The sequence below is a fragment of the Monodelphis domestica genome, chromosome 1 (assembly GCF_027887165.1).
Source record: "Monodelphis domestica isolate mMonDom1 chromosome 1, mMonDom1.pri, whole genome shotgun sequence".
NCBI lineage: Eukaryota > Metazoa > Chordata > Mammalia > Didelphimorphia > Didelphidae > Monodelphis > Monodelphis domestica.
The window spans coordinates 503,084,628-503,098,595 of NC_077227.1; the positions used below are offsets into that span (position 1 = coordinate 503,084,628).

The 13,968-nt window shown below is 38.1% G+C and overlaps 1 protein-coding gene across 1 annotated transcript; it reads right to left on the reverse strand.

Moving 5' to 3' along the window:
• Positions 1-1,776: 1,776 nt before the first annotated feature.
• On the reverse strand, positions 1,777-4,385 carry LOC130456487 (charged multivesicular body protein 2b-like). Its single transcript, XM_056812954.1, has one exon. It carries the CDS (start codon positions 3,416-3,418, stop codon positions 2,858-2,860), a length of 561 nt encoding a protein of 186 aa, XP_056668932.1. The 5' UTR covers positions 3,419-4,385; the 3' UTR covers positions 1,777-2,857.
• Positions 4,386-13,968: the final 9,583 nt, after the last annotated feature.

The following is a 13,968-nucleotide window of genomic DNA, read 5'->3' on the forward strand; positions in this document are numbered from 1 at the left end:
TGGTATTTCCACAAAATTGCTGTTACTATCTACAATATTCTCCTGGCTTTGCTTATTTCACTTTGCATCAGTTCATATAGGTCTTTCTAGCTGTTTCTGAAATCATCCTGTTCATAATTTCTTACAACCTAGGGGTGTGTGGGGTGCTCAGGGAGGAGTAATATCTTTGGTATGGAGGGCTTGTTGTGTCCTCCTAGGGCAGCTCTCCAGCCTCTGACCCTCACCTGACACCCAGCTCTCACTTGTGGCTCCTAGTAGCTGCTAGCATGTGGCAGTGGCCACACTCCAGGCAATGGCTTCGACAGGCTGGCTAAACCTTGTGAGGGTAGCCATTGGGTCATTGTGGACCCCTGGTGAACTAGGGCTTTGATCACCCAGCATGTGAAGACTGCTTCGGCTGAACAGATGGAAGAAACCAATAAGAAGGTTCAACGGCTGACATGGCGACGCAACAAGGCACTGTGGAGTGCTTAGGGCATGTTGGAGCACAAAAGACAACACGGCCATCCAATGCAGCAGAGGAAGTCTCCAGGTGTAATGACTTTTCGTGTCATTGGACCCAGGCTTCCAACGCCGAGAGAGTGGGACTGTCTCTGTGCATCGACTTTTCCACTTAAATCTTCATGCACAAGTGTCTTTGTGCACAAAAAAGCACAAAGACAATCGTCATCCTCGATTACTGAGAGACAACTACCATACCATACCACAACCTAGGATTCCATCACTGTTATATACTACAATTTGTTTTTTATTTTTATTTATTTTTGAATGCCTCTTTAAAAAAATTATTTTAAAGTATTATTCCAAGATTACATGATTCATGTTCTCTTCCTCTCCTCTTCCCTCCCCCCACCCTGGAGCTGACAAGCAATTCCACTGGGTTATACATATATTATCGCTCAAAACCTATTTCCATAGTATTCATTTTTGTAATAGAATAATCTTTTAAAACCAAAACCCCAAATCCTATACCCATATAAACAAAATGATAAATCATGTTTTTCTTCTGCATTCCTACTCCCACAGTTCTTTCTCTCGTTGTGGATAGTGTTCTTTCTCATAAGTCCCTTGGTATTGTCCTGTATCTTTGCATTGCTATTAATAGCAAAATTGATTATATTTGATCTTCCCACCATGTTTCAATTTCTGTGTATAATGTTATTCTGGCTCTGCTCATTTCAATCTGCATCAGTTCATGGAGGTCTTTCCAGTTTTTAGAGAATCAAGCAGATCATTCCTTATAGCACAATAATATTCCATCACCATCATATACCACAATTTGTTCAGTCATTCCTCAATCAACAGACGCCACCTCATTTTCCCATTTTTTGCCACCACAAAGAGCGCAGCTATAAATATTTTTGTTTTTTTCTCTCTTTAGGGTACAAATGTAGTAGTGGTATTGCTGGATCAAAGGATATGCATTCTTTTAAAGCCCTTTGGGCATAGTTCCAAATTGCCTTCCAGAATGGTTTGGATCACAACTCCATCAGCAATGCATTAGTGTCCCAATCTTGCCACATTCCCTTCAACTTTTATAATTTTCCTTTGCTGTCATTGACTAATCTGATAGGTGTGAAATGGTACTTCAGAGTTGTTTCAATTTGTATTTCTATAATCAAGAGGAATTTAGAACATTTTTTCATATGGTTATTAATAACTTTGATTTCTTTATCTGAAAACTACTTATTCATATCCTTTGACCGTTTGTCAATTGGGGTATGATTTGTATTCTTATAAATTTGACAGTTCTTTATGTATTTGAGAAATCAGACCTTTTTTTTTTCTGACAAAAATTTATTTACAAAAATTTCAATGAGTTTTGCTTTAAAATTGCAATGTTTAATATTATCCTTTTAGTAGTAGTGCTTAATAGTAGACACAATGGCATCTGTAGAATAACTTCAGTCTAAGGATGAATACAGTTCATAAGATTTTGGACAATAAGAGTACATTTCATATAGAGAAAGGTACAATAGTTCTTTCAGGGATTAACCAATTGTTACATTATTAGTGTAAAATAAAATCAGTGCCTTTCAATGCTTTTTGTAAAGTTTTAGAGCTCGAAGAGACCTTTTGCAAATTGTTTTGTAGAGACCCTCTCATTTTACAGTTGAAGAAACTGAGGTCCTGAAAGGGTCAATGGCTTTTCCAAAGCCACACAACGGTTAGAGCTAGGTATAGAACCCAGCTCTCCTTAATATTGGGTCCATTCACAAACTAATCAAGTAAAATCATAGATCCCAGATATGACACCTGGAGAATTCTCAAACTAGATTTTAATTATAGTTTTAAATTGATAATTCAAGTTTCTCACTAATGATTTAAAGATCTGCACAATATTTTTGTACTGCAAGTATTTAAGGCAGATGCCAAGAATGTTTTTAAAAGTTATTATCAAAAGAGGACTTCACTTTCACCCCATTTTCAATATCATTTTGATAGTTGGAATTCTTGTGGCTATGGTTCAAAATCAGTTTCAAAATATAAGCAGCAAATGCAGGCCTCTTGTCAACTGAATTTTTTGAAATTCTTCATGTTGATGCTTAGTGCCTTTTCTCTACACGGGGCAAAAGGATTTAGAATGCAAATGTGATCTGGCACTAACCTTAACAGAATCTTAAACTACAATACCATGCAATAAGAGTTTTAGAATAATCATTTCAAAGTATTTGGTAATTAAGATTCAAACTTTTTTCTTTTCATACTTTGGCAAAAAGATTTAAAACAAGATGTGGAATTGAAACTTCATTGACTGCCTTGTCTGAAAAATAAATAAATTTTGTAAAAAAAATCTACACTGTGCCAGTTTTATACTGATTGTAAATCATTAACACATATCATAAATACATTTCAACTAATCTACGCCCAACGCTTTAAGTTGCCGTTCAATCTCTTCATCAGAGATTGCCGATGCTTTTGATGTGGATGCAGATGGTAAGCCTCGGGCGGCTGATGGTGCTTTGGCCATCTTTCCAGAGATTTCAATTCCAGTTTCATCAAGCACCTGGTTCACAATATCCTGGCTTTCTTCTTCATCATCAGATCCATCAAAGATGTCATCCAGTGTATCATTGATCATTTCTTCAGTCATTTCCATTTTCATGTTTTCCTTCTGGAAATTTTGCATTGTTTGCAATGTCTTTTGTGGATCCATCTTCTTGTTAACTGCCTGCATTGTTTTGGCAGTAGTTGACATGGCTCCAGCCATCTTCATCTGAGAGTTCATGACTTTAGTCTGGGTAGACATAGAAGTGACTTTTGAACTTACAGCAAAAATTCTAGTTTTCTGTTTCCTCAGTTGCACAAGCTGTTTAGCCAAAACTCTGCAGGCTTCTTTGTTACCAATCTTGGCCATTTTCTTAATTTCTAATTCCAGCTGTTTTTCCTGTTTTTCTAATGCTGCTCGATCTCTCATTATAGCCCTCTGTGTACCTCGTAACTCTCAATTCTGCTCCTTTATTACATCATCTACTGTCTTCTTCTTGAAAAGGGAGGCCATGATCACAGACCCCCGCCCCAGCACGTTGGGCTGGGGAAGAGGAGGAGAGAGACCCTGGGGACCTCAGAAGGGAATGGGTTGGCGGGGCGGGAAGAAGAGTAACGGGTTCCCAAGACAGCTCGGGGTGGTGGTGCGGGGTGTGCGCCGCCGCGGCCGCCGCGTCGCCTATCAAGAAATCAGACCTTTATCAGAGAAATATGTTATACAATTTTCCTACAGTTTATTGTTTCCCTTCTAATCTTGGTTACATTGGTTTTATTTGTACAAAATTTTAAAAAATTTAACGTAGTAAAAATTATTCTTTTTACATCTTATAATGTTCTCTACCTCTTCTTTGGTCATAAATTCTTCCCTTCTCTATAGATCTGAAAGGTAAATTATTTTATGCTCACCTAATTTACTTACAGTATCACCCTTTATGTCTAAATCATATGCCCATTTTGACCTTATCTTGGTATGGGGTGTAAGATATTGGTCTATACCTAGTTTCTGCCATGCTGTTTTCCAGTTTGAACAGTGCTTTTTGTCAAATAGTGAATTCTTATACCAAAAGCTGGAATCTTTGGGTTTATCAAATACTAAATTCTTCAAAGAATTAAAATAAGAAAAGCATCATGATGAAATGGAAAGAACAGGCTTCCGGTCAAGATGGCGGCTTAGAGAAAGCTAAAGTTCAGATCTCCTGAAACCCTTCCTTACCGATCTCAAACCGAATGCTCCTAGGACACTGAAATTCAAAATGATCAACACCATAGACCCCAGGAGTCCTCCTCCTGGACCTGGACCTGGATCAAAAGGTATGCCCCCCCCCCCAAAGCCAGAACCCGAGACCACTCGGACCTAAGGGGCAGGCAGAAGGAAGGTCCTAGGACCCATGCCCTCCAACCCAAAGCGCCGAGTCTGAGGCAGCAGAGGCAACCTCAGAGCCCCAGGGCCTGCTATTCTGAAGGCCACATCCTGAAAACAACCTGAACCAGTCGAGGGGGCACCCAGACAGTAGGGAAACAGAGAGGGACGGGGGAGCTCGTAACCCCCTGGGAGGAGCCCTCGGGGATCCGGGAAGCTGCGGCCCCTCCTCCTCAGAGAGCAGGGTTGTGTGGAACAACAGCAACCCTCAGGACTGGCAAAAGGGCCTCGGGAGCCAGCTATTCTGAAGGCCACATCCTGAAAACAACCTGACCCAATCGAGGGGGCACCCAGACAGCAGGGAAACAGAGAGAGACGGGGGAGCTTGTAACCCCGTGGCTGGAACCTTCCATCCGAATCTCAGTTCAACCCAGGGAAAGCTAATCTTCTTATCAGGAGCCCTTGCCCTGAGCTCAGGGAAGCTGCGGCCCCTCCCTCTCAGAGAGCAGGGTCTTCGGAAACAACAGTAACCCTCAGGGCTGGCAAAAGGACCCCAGGGCCAGCTATTCTGAAGGCTGCTTCCTGAAAACAACCTGACCCAGTCGAGAGGACACCCAGACAGCAGGGAAACAGAGAGACGGGGGGAGCTTATAACCCCCTGGCTGGATCCCTCCATCCCAGTCTCAGGTCCCTGCCTCAGGGCACACTCAATTCAACCCAGGGACACACCAGCAATTCCTGGCTCCCCCAGGAAGACAGAACAACAACTTTATAGAAAGGACAATCTGCCTGGAGCTAAAACCTCTGAACACCAGACAGAGATAAGAAAAGCCAATCCTCCCCACTCAGATAGAGATGGCAAACTACACTGAAGCACAAAAGCCCCCAAATTCCAAAAGAAACAAGAAGAAGGGGGCAACTTTGGACACATTTTATGGAGCAAAAATACAAAACACAGAGGAGACAGAAGAGGAAACACAAGCAAATGCTCTGAAACCTTCCAAAGGAAATGGAAACTCTCCACAAACCCATGAAGAATTTGAATCAGAAATGATCAAAAAGATGGAAGCCTTCTGGGAGGAAAAGTGGGAAATAATGCAAAAGAAATTCACGCATCTACAAAACCAGTATGACCAAACTGAAAAGGAAAACCAGGCCTTAAAACAAGAACTAATAAAGCAAAACCAAAAGGCCAAGAAATTAGAAGAGAACATAAAATATCTCACTGACAAGGTGACAGATTTGGAAAATAGAGGGAGAAGAGATAATTTAAGAATAATTGGACTTCCAGAAAAGCCAGAAATAAACAGCAAACTCGACATCATAATGCAAGATATAATTAAAGAAAATTGCCCAGAGATTCTAGAACAAGGGGGCAATACAGCCACTGACAGAGCTCACAGAACACCCTCTACACTAAACTCCCAAAAGACAACTCCCAGGAATGTAATTGCCAAATTCCAAAGCTCTCAAACAAAAGAAAAAATCCTCCAAGAAGCCAGAAAAAGACAATTTAGATATAAAGGAATGCCAATCAGGGTCACACAAGACCTTGCAAGTTCTACTCTGAGTGATTGTAAGGCATGGAACATGATTTTCAGAAAGGCAAGAGAGCTGGGTCTTCAACCAAGAATCAGCTATCCAGCAAAACTGACTATATACTTCCAAGGGAAAGTATGGGCATTCAATAAAATAGAAGATTTCCAAGTTTTTGCAATGAAAAGACCAGAGCTCTGTGGAAAGTTCGATATCGAAAATCAAAGAGCATGGAATACCTGAAAAGGTAAATATGAAGGAAAGGGAAAAGGAGAAAAATCTTATCTTCTTTTACTCAAACTCTCTTCTATAAGGACTACATTTATATCAATCTATGTATACTAACATGTGGGGAAAATGTAATGTGTAAATAGGGGGAAAAGAAAGACCAAATAGAATAATCTTTCTCACACAACGATTCACACGGGAAGGGGAGGGAAAGAAAACTCTTATAAGAAGGAGAGGAAGAGAGTTTTTACTTAAACCTTACTCTCAGGGAAATCAACTCTGAGAGGAAAGAACATCTAGATCCATTGGGATCTTGAATTCTATCTTACTCAATAAGGGTAGGTAGAAGGGAAAACCAAGGGGGTAAGGGGGAGAGGGAAAACAAAAGGGGAGGGAAAGAGAGGAGGGAGGGGGAGGGACTAAAAAGGGAAACATATCAAGGGAGGGGATAAGGGGGACTGATTTAAAGTAAATCACTGGACTAAAAGGTAGAGCCGAAGAAAAAAAGGTTAGAATTAGGGAAGGTTATCAAAATGCCAGGGAATCCACAAATGACAGTCATAACTTTGAACGTGAATGGGATGAACTCACCCATAAAACGTAGACGAATAGCAGAATGGATTAGAATCCAAAACCCTACCATATGTTGTCTTCAAGAAACACACATGAGGCGGGTTGACACTCACAAGGTCAGAATTAAAGGATGGAGTAAGACCTTCTGGGCCTCAACTGACAGAAAGAAGGCAGGAGTGGTAATCATGATATCTGATAAAGTCAAAGCAAAAATAGACCTGATCAAAAGGGATAGGGAAGGTAATTATATTTTGTCAAAAGGGATTTTAGATAATGAGGAAATATCACTAATCAACATGTATCCACCAAATAATATAGCACCAAAATTTCTAATGGAGAAACTAGGAGAATTGAAGGAAGAAATAGACAGTAAAACCATATTAGTGGGAGACTTAAACCAACCATTATCAAATTTAGATAAATCAAATCAAAAAATAAATAAGAAAGAGGTAAAAGAAGTGAATGAAATCTTAGAAAAATTAGAATTAATAGACATATGGAGAAAAATAAATAGGGATAAAAAGGAATACACCTTCTTCTCAGCACCACATGGCAAATTCACAAAAATTGACCATACATTAGGTCACAGAAACATAGCACACAAATGCAGAAAAGCAGAAATAATAAATGCAGCCTTCTCAGATCACAAGGCAATAAAAATAATGATCAGTAATGGTACATGGAAAACCAAATCAAAAACTAACTGGAAATTAAACAATATGATACTCCAAAATCGTTTAGTTAGAGAAGAAATCATAGAAACAATTAATAATTTCATCGAGGAAAATGACAATGGCGAGACATCCTTTCAAACCTTTTGGGATGCAGCCAAAGTGGTAATCATAGGTAAATTCATATCCCTGAGTGCATATATTAAACTAGGGAGAGCAGAGATCAATCAATTGGAAATGTAAATAAAAAAACTCAAAAGCGATCAAATTAAAACCCCCAAGCAGAAAACCAAACTTGAAATCCTAAAAATTAAGGTAGAAATTAATGAAATAGAAAGTGATAGAACTATTGATTTAATAAATAAGACTAGAAGCTGGTACTTTGAAAAAACAAACAAAATAGACAAAGTACAAAGTACTGGTCAATCTAATTAAAAAAAGGAAGGAAGAAAAGCAAATTAACAGCATCAAAGATGAAAAGGGGGACATCACCTCCAATGAAGAGGAAATTAAGGCAATCATTAAAAATTACTTTGCCCAATTATAAGGCAATAAATACACCAATTTAGGTGATATGGATGAATATATACAAAAATACAAACTGCCTAGACTAACAGAAGAGGAAATAGAATTCTTAAATAATCCCATATCAGAAAATGAAATCCAACAAGCCATCAAAGAACTTCCTTAGAAAAAATCCCCAGGGCCTGATGGATTCACCAGTGAATTCTATCAAACATTCAGAGAACAGTTAATCCCAATACTATACAAACTATTTGACATAATAAGCAAAGAGGGAATTCTACCAAACTCCTTTTATGACACAAACATGGTACTGATTCCAAAACCAGGCAGGTCAAAAACAGAGAAAGAAAACTATAGACCAATCTCCCTAATGAATATAGATGCAAAAATCTTAAATAGGATACTAGCAAAAAGACTCCAGCAAGTGATCAGAAGGGTCATCCACCATGATCAAGTAGGATTTATACCAGGGATGCAGGGCTGGTTCAATATTAGGAAAACCATCCACATAATTGACCACATCAACAAGCAAACCAACAAGAACCACATATTATCTCAATAGATGCAGAAAAAGCCTTTGATAAAATGCAACACCCATTCCTATTAAAAACACTAGAAAGCATAGGAATAGAAGGGTCATTCCTAAAAATAATAAACAGTATATATCTAAAACCATCAGCTAATATCATCTGCAATGGGGATAAACTAGATGCATTCCCAATAAGATCAGGAGTGAAACAAGGATGCCCATTAACACCTCTAGTATTCGACATTGTACTAGAAACACTAGCAGTAGCAATTAGAGAAGAAAAAGAAATTGAAGGCATGAAAATAGGCAAGGAGGACACCAAGCTATCACTCTTTGCAGATGACATGATGGTCTACTTAAAGAATCCTAGAGATTCAACCAAAAAGCTAATTGAAATAATCAACAACTTTAGCAAAGTTGCAGGATACAAAATAAACCCACATAAGTCATCAGCTTTTCTATATATCTCCAACAGAGCTCAGCAGCAAAAACTAGAAAGAGAAATCCCATTCAAAATCACCTTAGACAAAATAAAATACCTAGGAATCTATCTCCCGAGACAAACACAGGAACTATATGAACACAATTACAAAACACTCTCCACACAACTAAAACTAGACTTGAGCAATTGGAAAAACATTAACTGCCCATTGATAGGACAAGCCAATATAACAAAAATGACCATCCTACCCAAACTTATTTATCTATTTAGTGCCATACCCATGGAATTCCCAAAATATTTCTTTACTGAATTAGAAAAAACTATAACAAAATTCATCTGGAATAACAAAAGATCAAGGATATCCAGGGAAATAATGAAAAAAAAAAGATATAATGGGGGCCTTGCAGTCCCAGACCTTAAACTATATTACAAAGCAGCAGTCATCAAAACAATTTGGTATTGGCTAAGAGACAGAAAGGAAGATCAGTGGAATAGACTGGGGGAAAGCGACCTCAGCAAGACAGTATACGATAAACCCAAAGATCCCAGCTTTTGGGACAAAAATCTACTATTCAATAAAAACTGCTGGGAAAACTGGAAGACAGTGTGGGAGAGATTAGGTTTGGATCAACACCTCACACCCTACACCAAGATAAATTCAAAATGGGTGAATGACTTAAACATAAAGAAGGAAACCATAAGTAAATTGGGTAAACACAGAATAGTATACATGTCAGACCTTTGGGAGGGCAAAGACTTTAAAACCAAGCAAGACATAGAATCACAAAATGTAAAATAAATAATTTTGACTACATCAAATTAAAAAGCTTTAGTACAAACAAAACCAATGTAACTAAAATCAGAAGGAAAACAACAAATTGGGAAAAAATCTTCATAGAAACCTCTGACAAAGGTTTAATTACTCAAATTTATAAAGAGCTAAATCAATTGTACAAAAAATCAAGCCATTCTCTAATTAATAAATGGGCAAGGGACATGGATAGGCAGTTCTCAGATAAAGAAATCAAAACTATTAATAAACACATGAAGAAGTGTTTTAAATCTCTTTTAATAAGAGAGATGCAAATAAAAACAACTCTGAGGTATCACCTCACACCTAGCAGATTGGCTAACATGATAGCAAAGGAAAGTAATGAATGCTGGAGGGGATGTGGCAAAGTAGGGACATTAATTCATTGCTGGTGGAGTTGTGAACTGATCCAACCATTCTGGAGGGCAATTTGGAACTATGCCCAAAGGGTGACAAAAGAATGTCTACCCTTTGATCCAGACATAGCACTGCTGGGTCTGTACCCCAAAGAGATAATGGACAAAAAGACTTGTACAAAAATATTCATAGCTGCACTCTTTATTTTGGCCAAAAATTGGAAAACGAGGGGATGCCCATCAATTGGGGAATGGCTAAGCAAATTGTGGTATATGTTGGTGATGGAATACTATTGTGCTAAAAGGAATAATAAAGTGGAGGAATTCCATGGAGACTGGAACAACCTCCAAGAAGTGATGCAGAGCGAAAGGAGCAGAACCAGGAATACATTGCACACAGAGACTAATACACTGTGGTATAATCGGATGTAATGGACTTCTCCATTAGGGGCGGTGTAATGTCCCTGAACAATCTGCAGGGATCTAGGAGAAAAAACACTATTCATAAGCAGAGGATAAACTGTGGGAGTAGAAACACCGAGGAAAAGCAACTGCCTGACTACAGTGGTTGGGGTGACATGACAGAGGAGAGACTCTAAATGAACACTCTAATGCAAATACTAACAACATGGCGATGGGTTTGAATCAAGACATATTTGATACCCAGTGGAATCACGAGTCGGCTACCGGGTGGGGTGGGGTGGGAGGAAAAGAAAATGATCTTTGTCCTTAATGAATAATGCTTGGAAACAATCAAATAAAATATTATAAAATTTAAAAAAAGAAAAAAAAGAAATGGAAAGAACATAGAATTTGGAGAGACAAAACCTAGCTCTGACACTAGTTGTATACCTATAGGCAAATCACTGACTCCCAGTGAGCTTTAGTTTCTTCCTCTTTAAAAGTAAGATGATATTATCTGTATTACCACTCATTGCATTGTTGGGAGAAAAGTGTTTTGTAAACTGTAAAGTGCTATGAAAATGTGAATTATTGTTATAATTATAATTTCCTGTAGCCCTGGGCCTTTTCTGTGCCTTATGAGATGAGATAATATACAATCCTTATTACTTCTTTGAAGGTTATTAGGCTTCATTCTTTATTCTCTGATATTCTCCTACCATGCAGGACAAATAGTTAAAATTATTCAATGGGCTTATATGACACTGTGTTCTGGGATAACTAAAGAAAAAGGCATATATTTATGTATTTGTCATCAGGGTGAAAGACAGTATGGTGTATAAGTAATATCTACTTTGGATCAATTCTATCAATAATTTTTTTTCATTTTAAACATTATTTTATTTGGTCATTTTCATACATTATTCATTGGAAACACATCATTTTCTTCCTCCCCCACCCCCCTTCCCTAGCCTATGCGCGATTCGTTTGGGTATCACATGTGTCCTTGCTCTGAATCCATTTCCTTGTTGTTGGTATTTGCATTAGGGTGCTCATTTAGCGTCTCTCCTCAATCATGTCCCCTCAACCTCTGTAGTCAAGCAGTTGCTTTTCCTCGGTGTTTTTACTCCCTCAGTTTGTCCTCTGCTTGAGGATAGTTTAGTTTTTTTTCTTCTCATAGATCGATGCAGATTGTTCAGGGACATTGTAAAGCCATTACTTGGAGAAGTCCATTACGTTCTCTTGTACCACAATGTGTCAGTCTCTGTGTACAATGTTCTCCTGGTTCTGCTCTTCTCACTCTGCATCACTTCCTGGAGGTTGTTCCAGTCTCTATGGAATTCTTCCACTTTATTATTCCTTTGAGCACAATAGTATTCCATCACCAACATATACCACAATTTGTTCAGCCATTCCCCAATTGAAGGGCATCCCCTCATTTTCCAATTTTTGGCCACCGCAAAGAGTGCAGCTATGAATATTCTTGTACAAGTCTTTTCCCTTATTATCTCTTTGGGGTACAAACCCAGCCTATCAATAATTTTTTAAAAAGAAAGTGAAAAAAATCATGGTGTAGTGGAAAGAAACCTGGATTAGGAAACAGAAAACTTGGCTTTTAGAATCGTCTATCAGTTATCTGAAGTTCCTTGAAACTAATATGAGAGTGATGAACATTCCTCTCCTGTCTGACGCCCAAAACTGTTAGGATAGATTTGATAAATGTAGCCAAAAGTGTTGTAAAAACTCTTGCAAATATAAATGATTATTATAATCTAATTACCAGTGGACACTACTGATTGTCCTACACTATTCAGTTCAGTCCCAATAATTTTGTGCTCCTCACAAGTCAAGAAGGCTCTCTGAAAAAATGTGAAACTTTCTATGGCTTTCAGAGAGCTGATTACCTTTATTCCCGTTATCCTTTCCCTTTGTGCATGGCAAGACTAGTTTTTTTGGTTTAAGGGTTTACAATGTTCAGCTCATGGTGGCCCCACAAGCAGAAGGAGAACTTGCTTGTGAATCAGAAGACCTGGCTCTGTCACCTTGAGTTAGGATGGGGACAGTTTGCTTCATCAGCAGTTCTCTGGAGTTATTCTTTATATTCATCAATGTTTTTAAGACTAAGTTCTTGTTCTTTTTTTCTTTCTCTTTTCTTTCTTTTCTTTTCTTTTCTTTTCTTTTTTTTCTCTTTTCTTTCCTTCCTTCCTTCCTTCCTTCCTTCCTTCCTTCCTTCCTTCCTTCGTTCCTTCCTTCCTTCCTTCGTTCCTTCCTTCCTTCCTTCGTTCCTTCCTTCCTTCCTTCCTTCGTTCCTTCCTTCCTTCCTTCGTTCCTTCCTTCCTTCCTTCGTTCCTTCCTTCCTTCCTTCGTTCCTTCCTTCCTTCCTTCGTTCCTTCCTTCCTTCCTTCGTTCCTTCCTTCCTTCCTTCCTTCCTTCCTTCCTTCCTTCCTTCCTTCCTTCCTTCCTTCCTTCCTTCCTTCCTTCCTTCCTTCCTTTCTCTTTTTCTCCCTCTCTCTCTGTCCCTGCCTCTACTTCTTCCTATCTCAAAATTTGCCTTCAATCTTAGAAACAATACTATGTACTACTTCCAGGGTAGAAGAGCAATAAGGGTTAAGGAAATGGGTGTCAGGAGACTTGCCTAGGGTCACTTAGGTACAAAATATCTAAGTCGAATTTGAATCCAGGACCTCCCATCTCTAAAGCCTGACTCTCGATCCACTGAGCCACCAAGCTCCCTTTGCTGCTGTTCTTTATAGAACCTGAACAGCAGATCTTTTATCACAGAAACTTGCTGTAAAGACTATCCTAGTTAACTGTTTCCCTAATAATTTTATCTACATTGATTTTATGTAGAAATTTTGAAAAACATATTAATATAGATTTTATTATCCAGATCTAATACTTATTTGGTCAAGAATCCTTCCTCTTATCCATATGCTGTGAAATGTGTTTTCTTCATTGCTCTTATAATTTGCTTATGATGCAATCTTTTTTTATCTAGGTAATATATTGGAATTTATTGTAGTGTATGGTATGAGATGGTAAGCCTAATTTCTGCCATCCTGCTTTGCAGTTTTCCTGTATTTTTGTTGAATAGTATATCTTTACCCAATTAACTGAGGCCTTTAGAAAAAGGCCATGCTTCTATGTTTATTTACTTCTGTATCTTGCATATGTAGCTTGTTCCCTTTAACTTTTTCTATTTTTTTTAACAAATACCAATTAGTTTTGAAAAAAATTACTTTGTAGTATAGTTTGAGATTTGAGATCACTAAGTACTATCTTTCTCACTTATTTTCATTATTTCTCTGAAGACTTTTGACTTTTGTACACAGAGATGAATTTTGCTTTTATTTTTTCTAATTCTATAAAATAATATATCAATAGTTTGATTAGTTTGACAGTGATTAAGTAGATTAACACAATGTTGTCATTTGTATTATATTGGCCTAGTTGTATATAGTTATTATTTCAATTATTTAGATCTATTTTTATAGATAATTTCTGCCCGTGTTTCAATAGTGAGACTCTCCAATATTTACAGTCTGTA

Coding starts and splice junctions, on each gene's coding strand:
- LOC130456487 (XM_056812954.1), bottom strand. CDS start 3,418: ATGAGAGATCGAGCAGCATTAGAAAAACAGGAAAAACAGCTGGAATTA.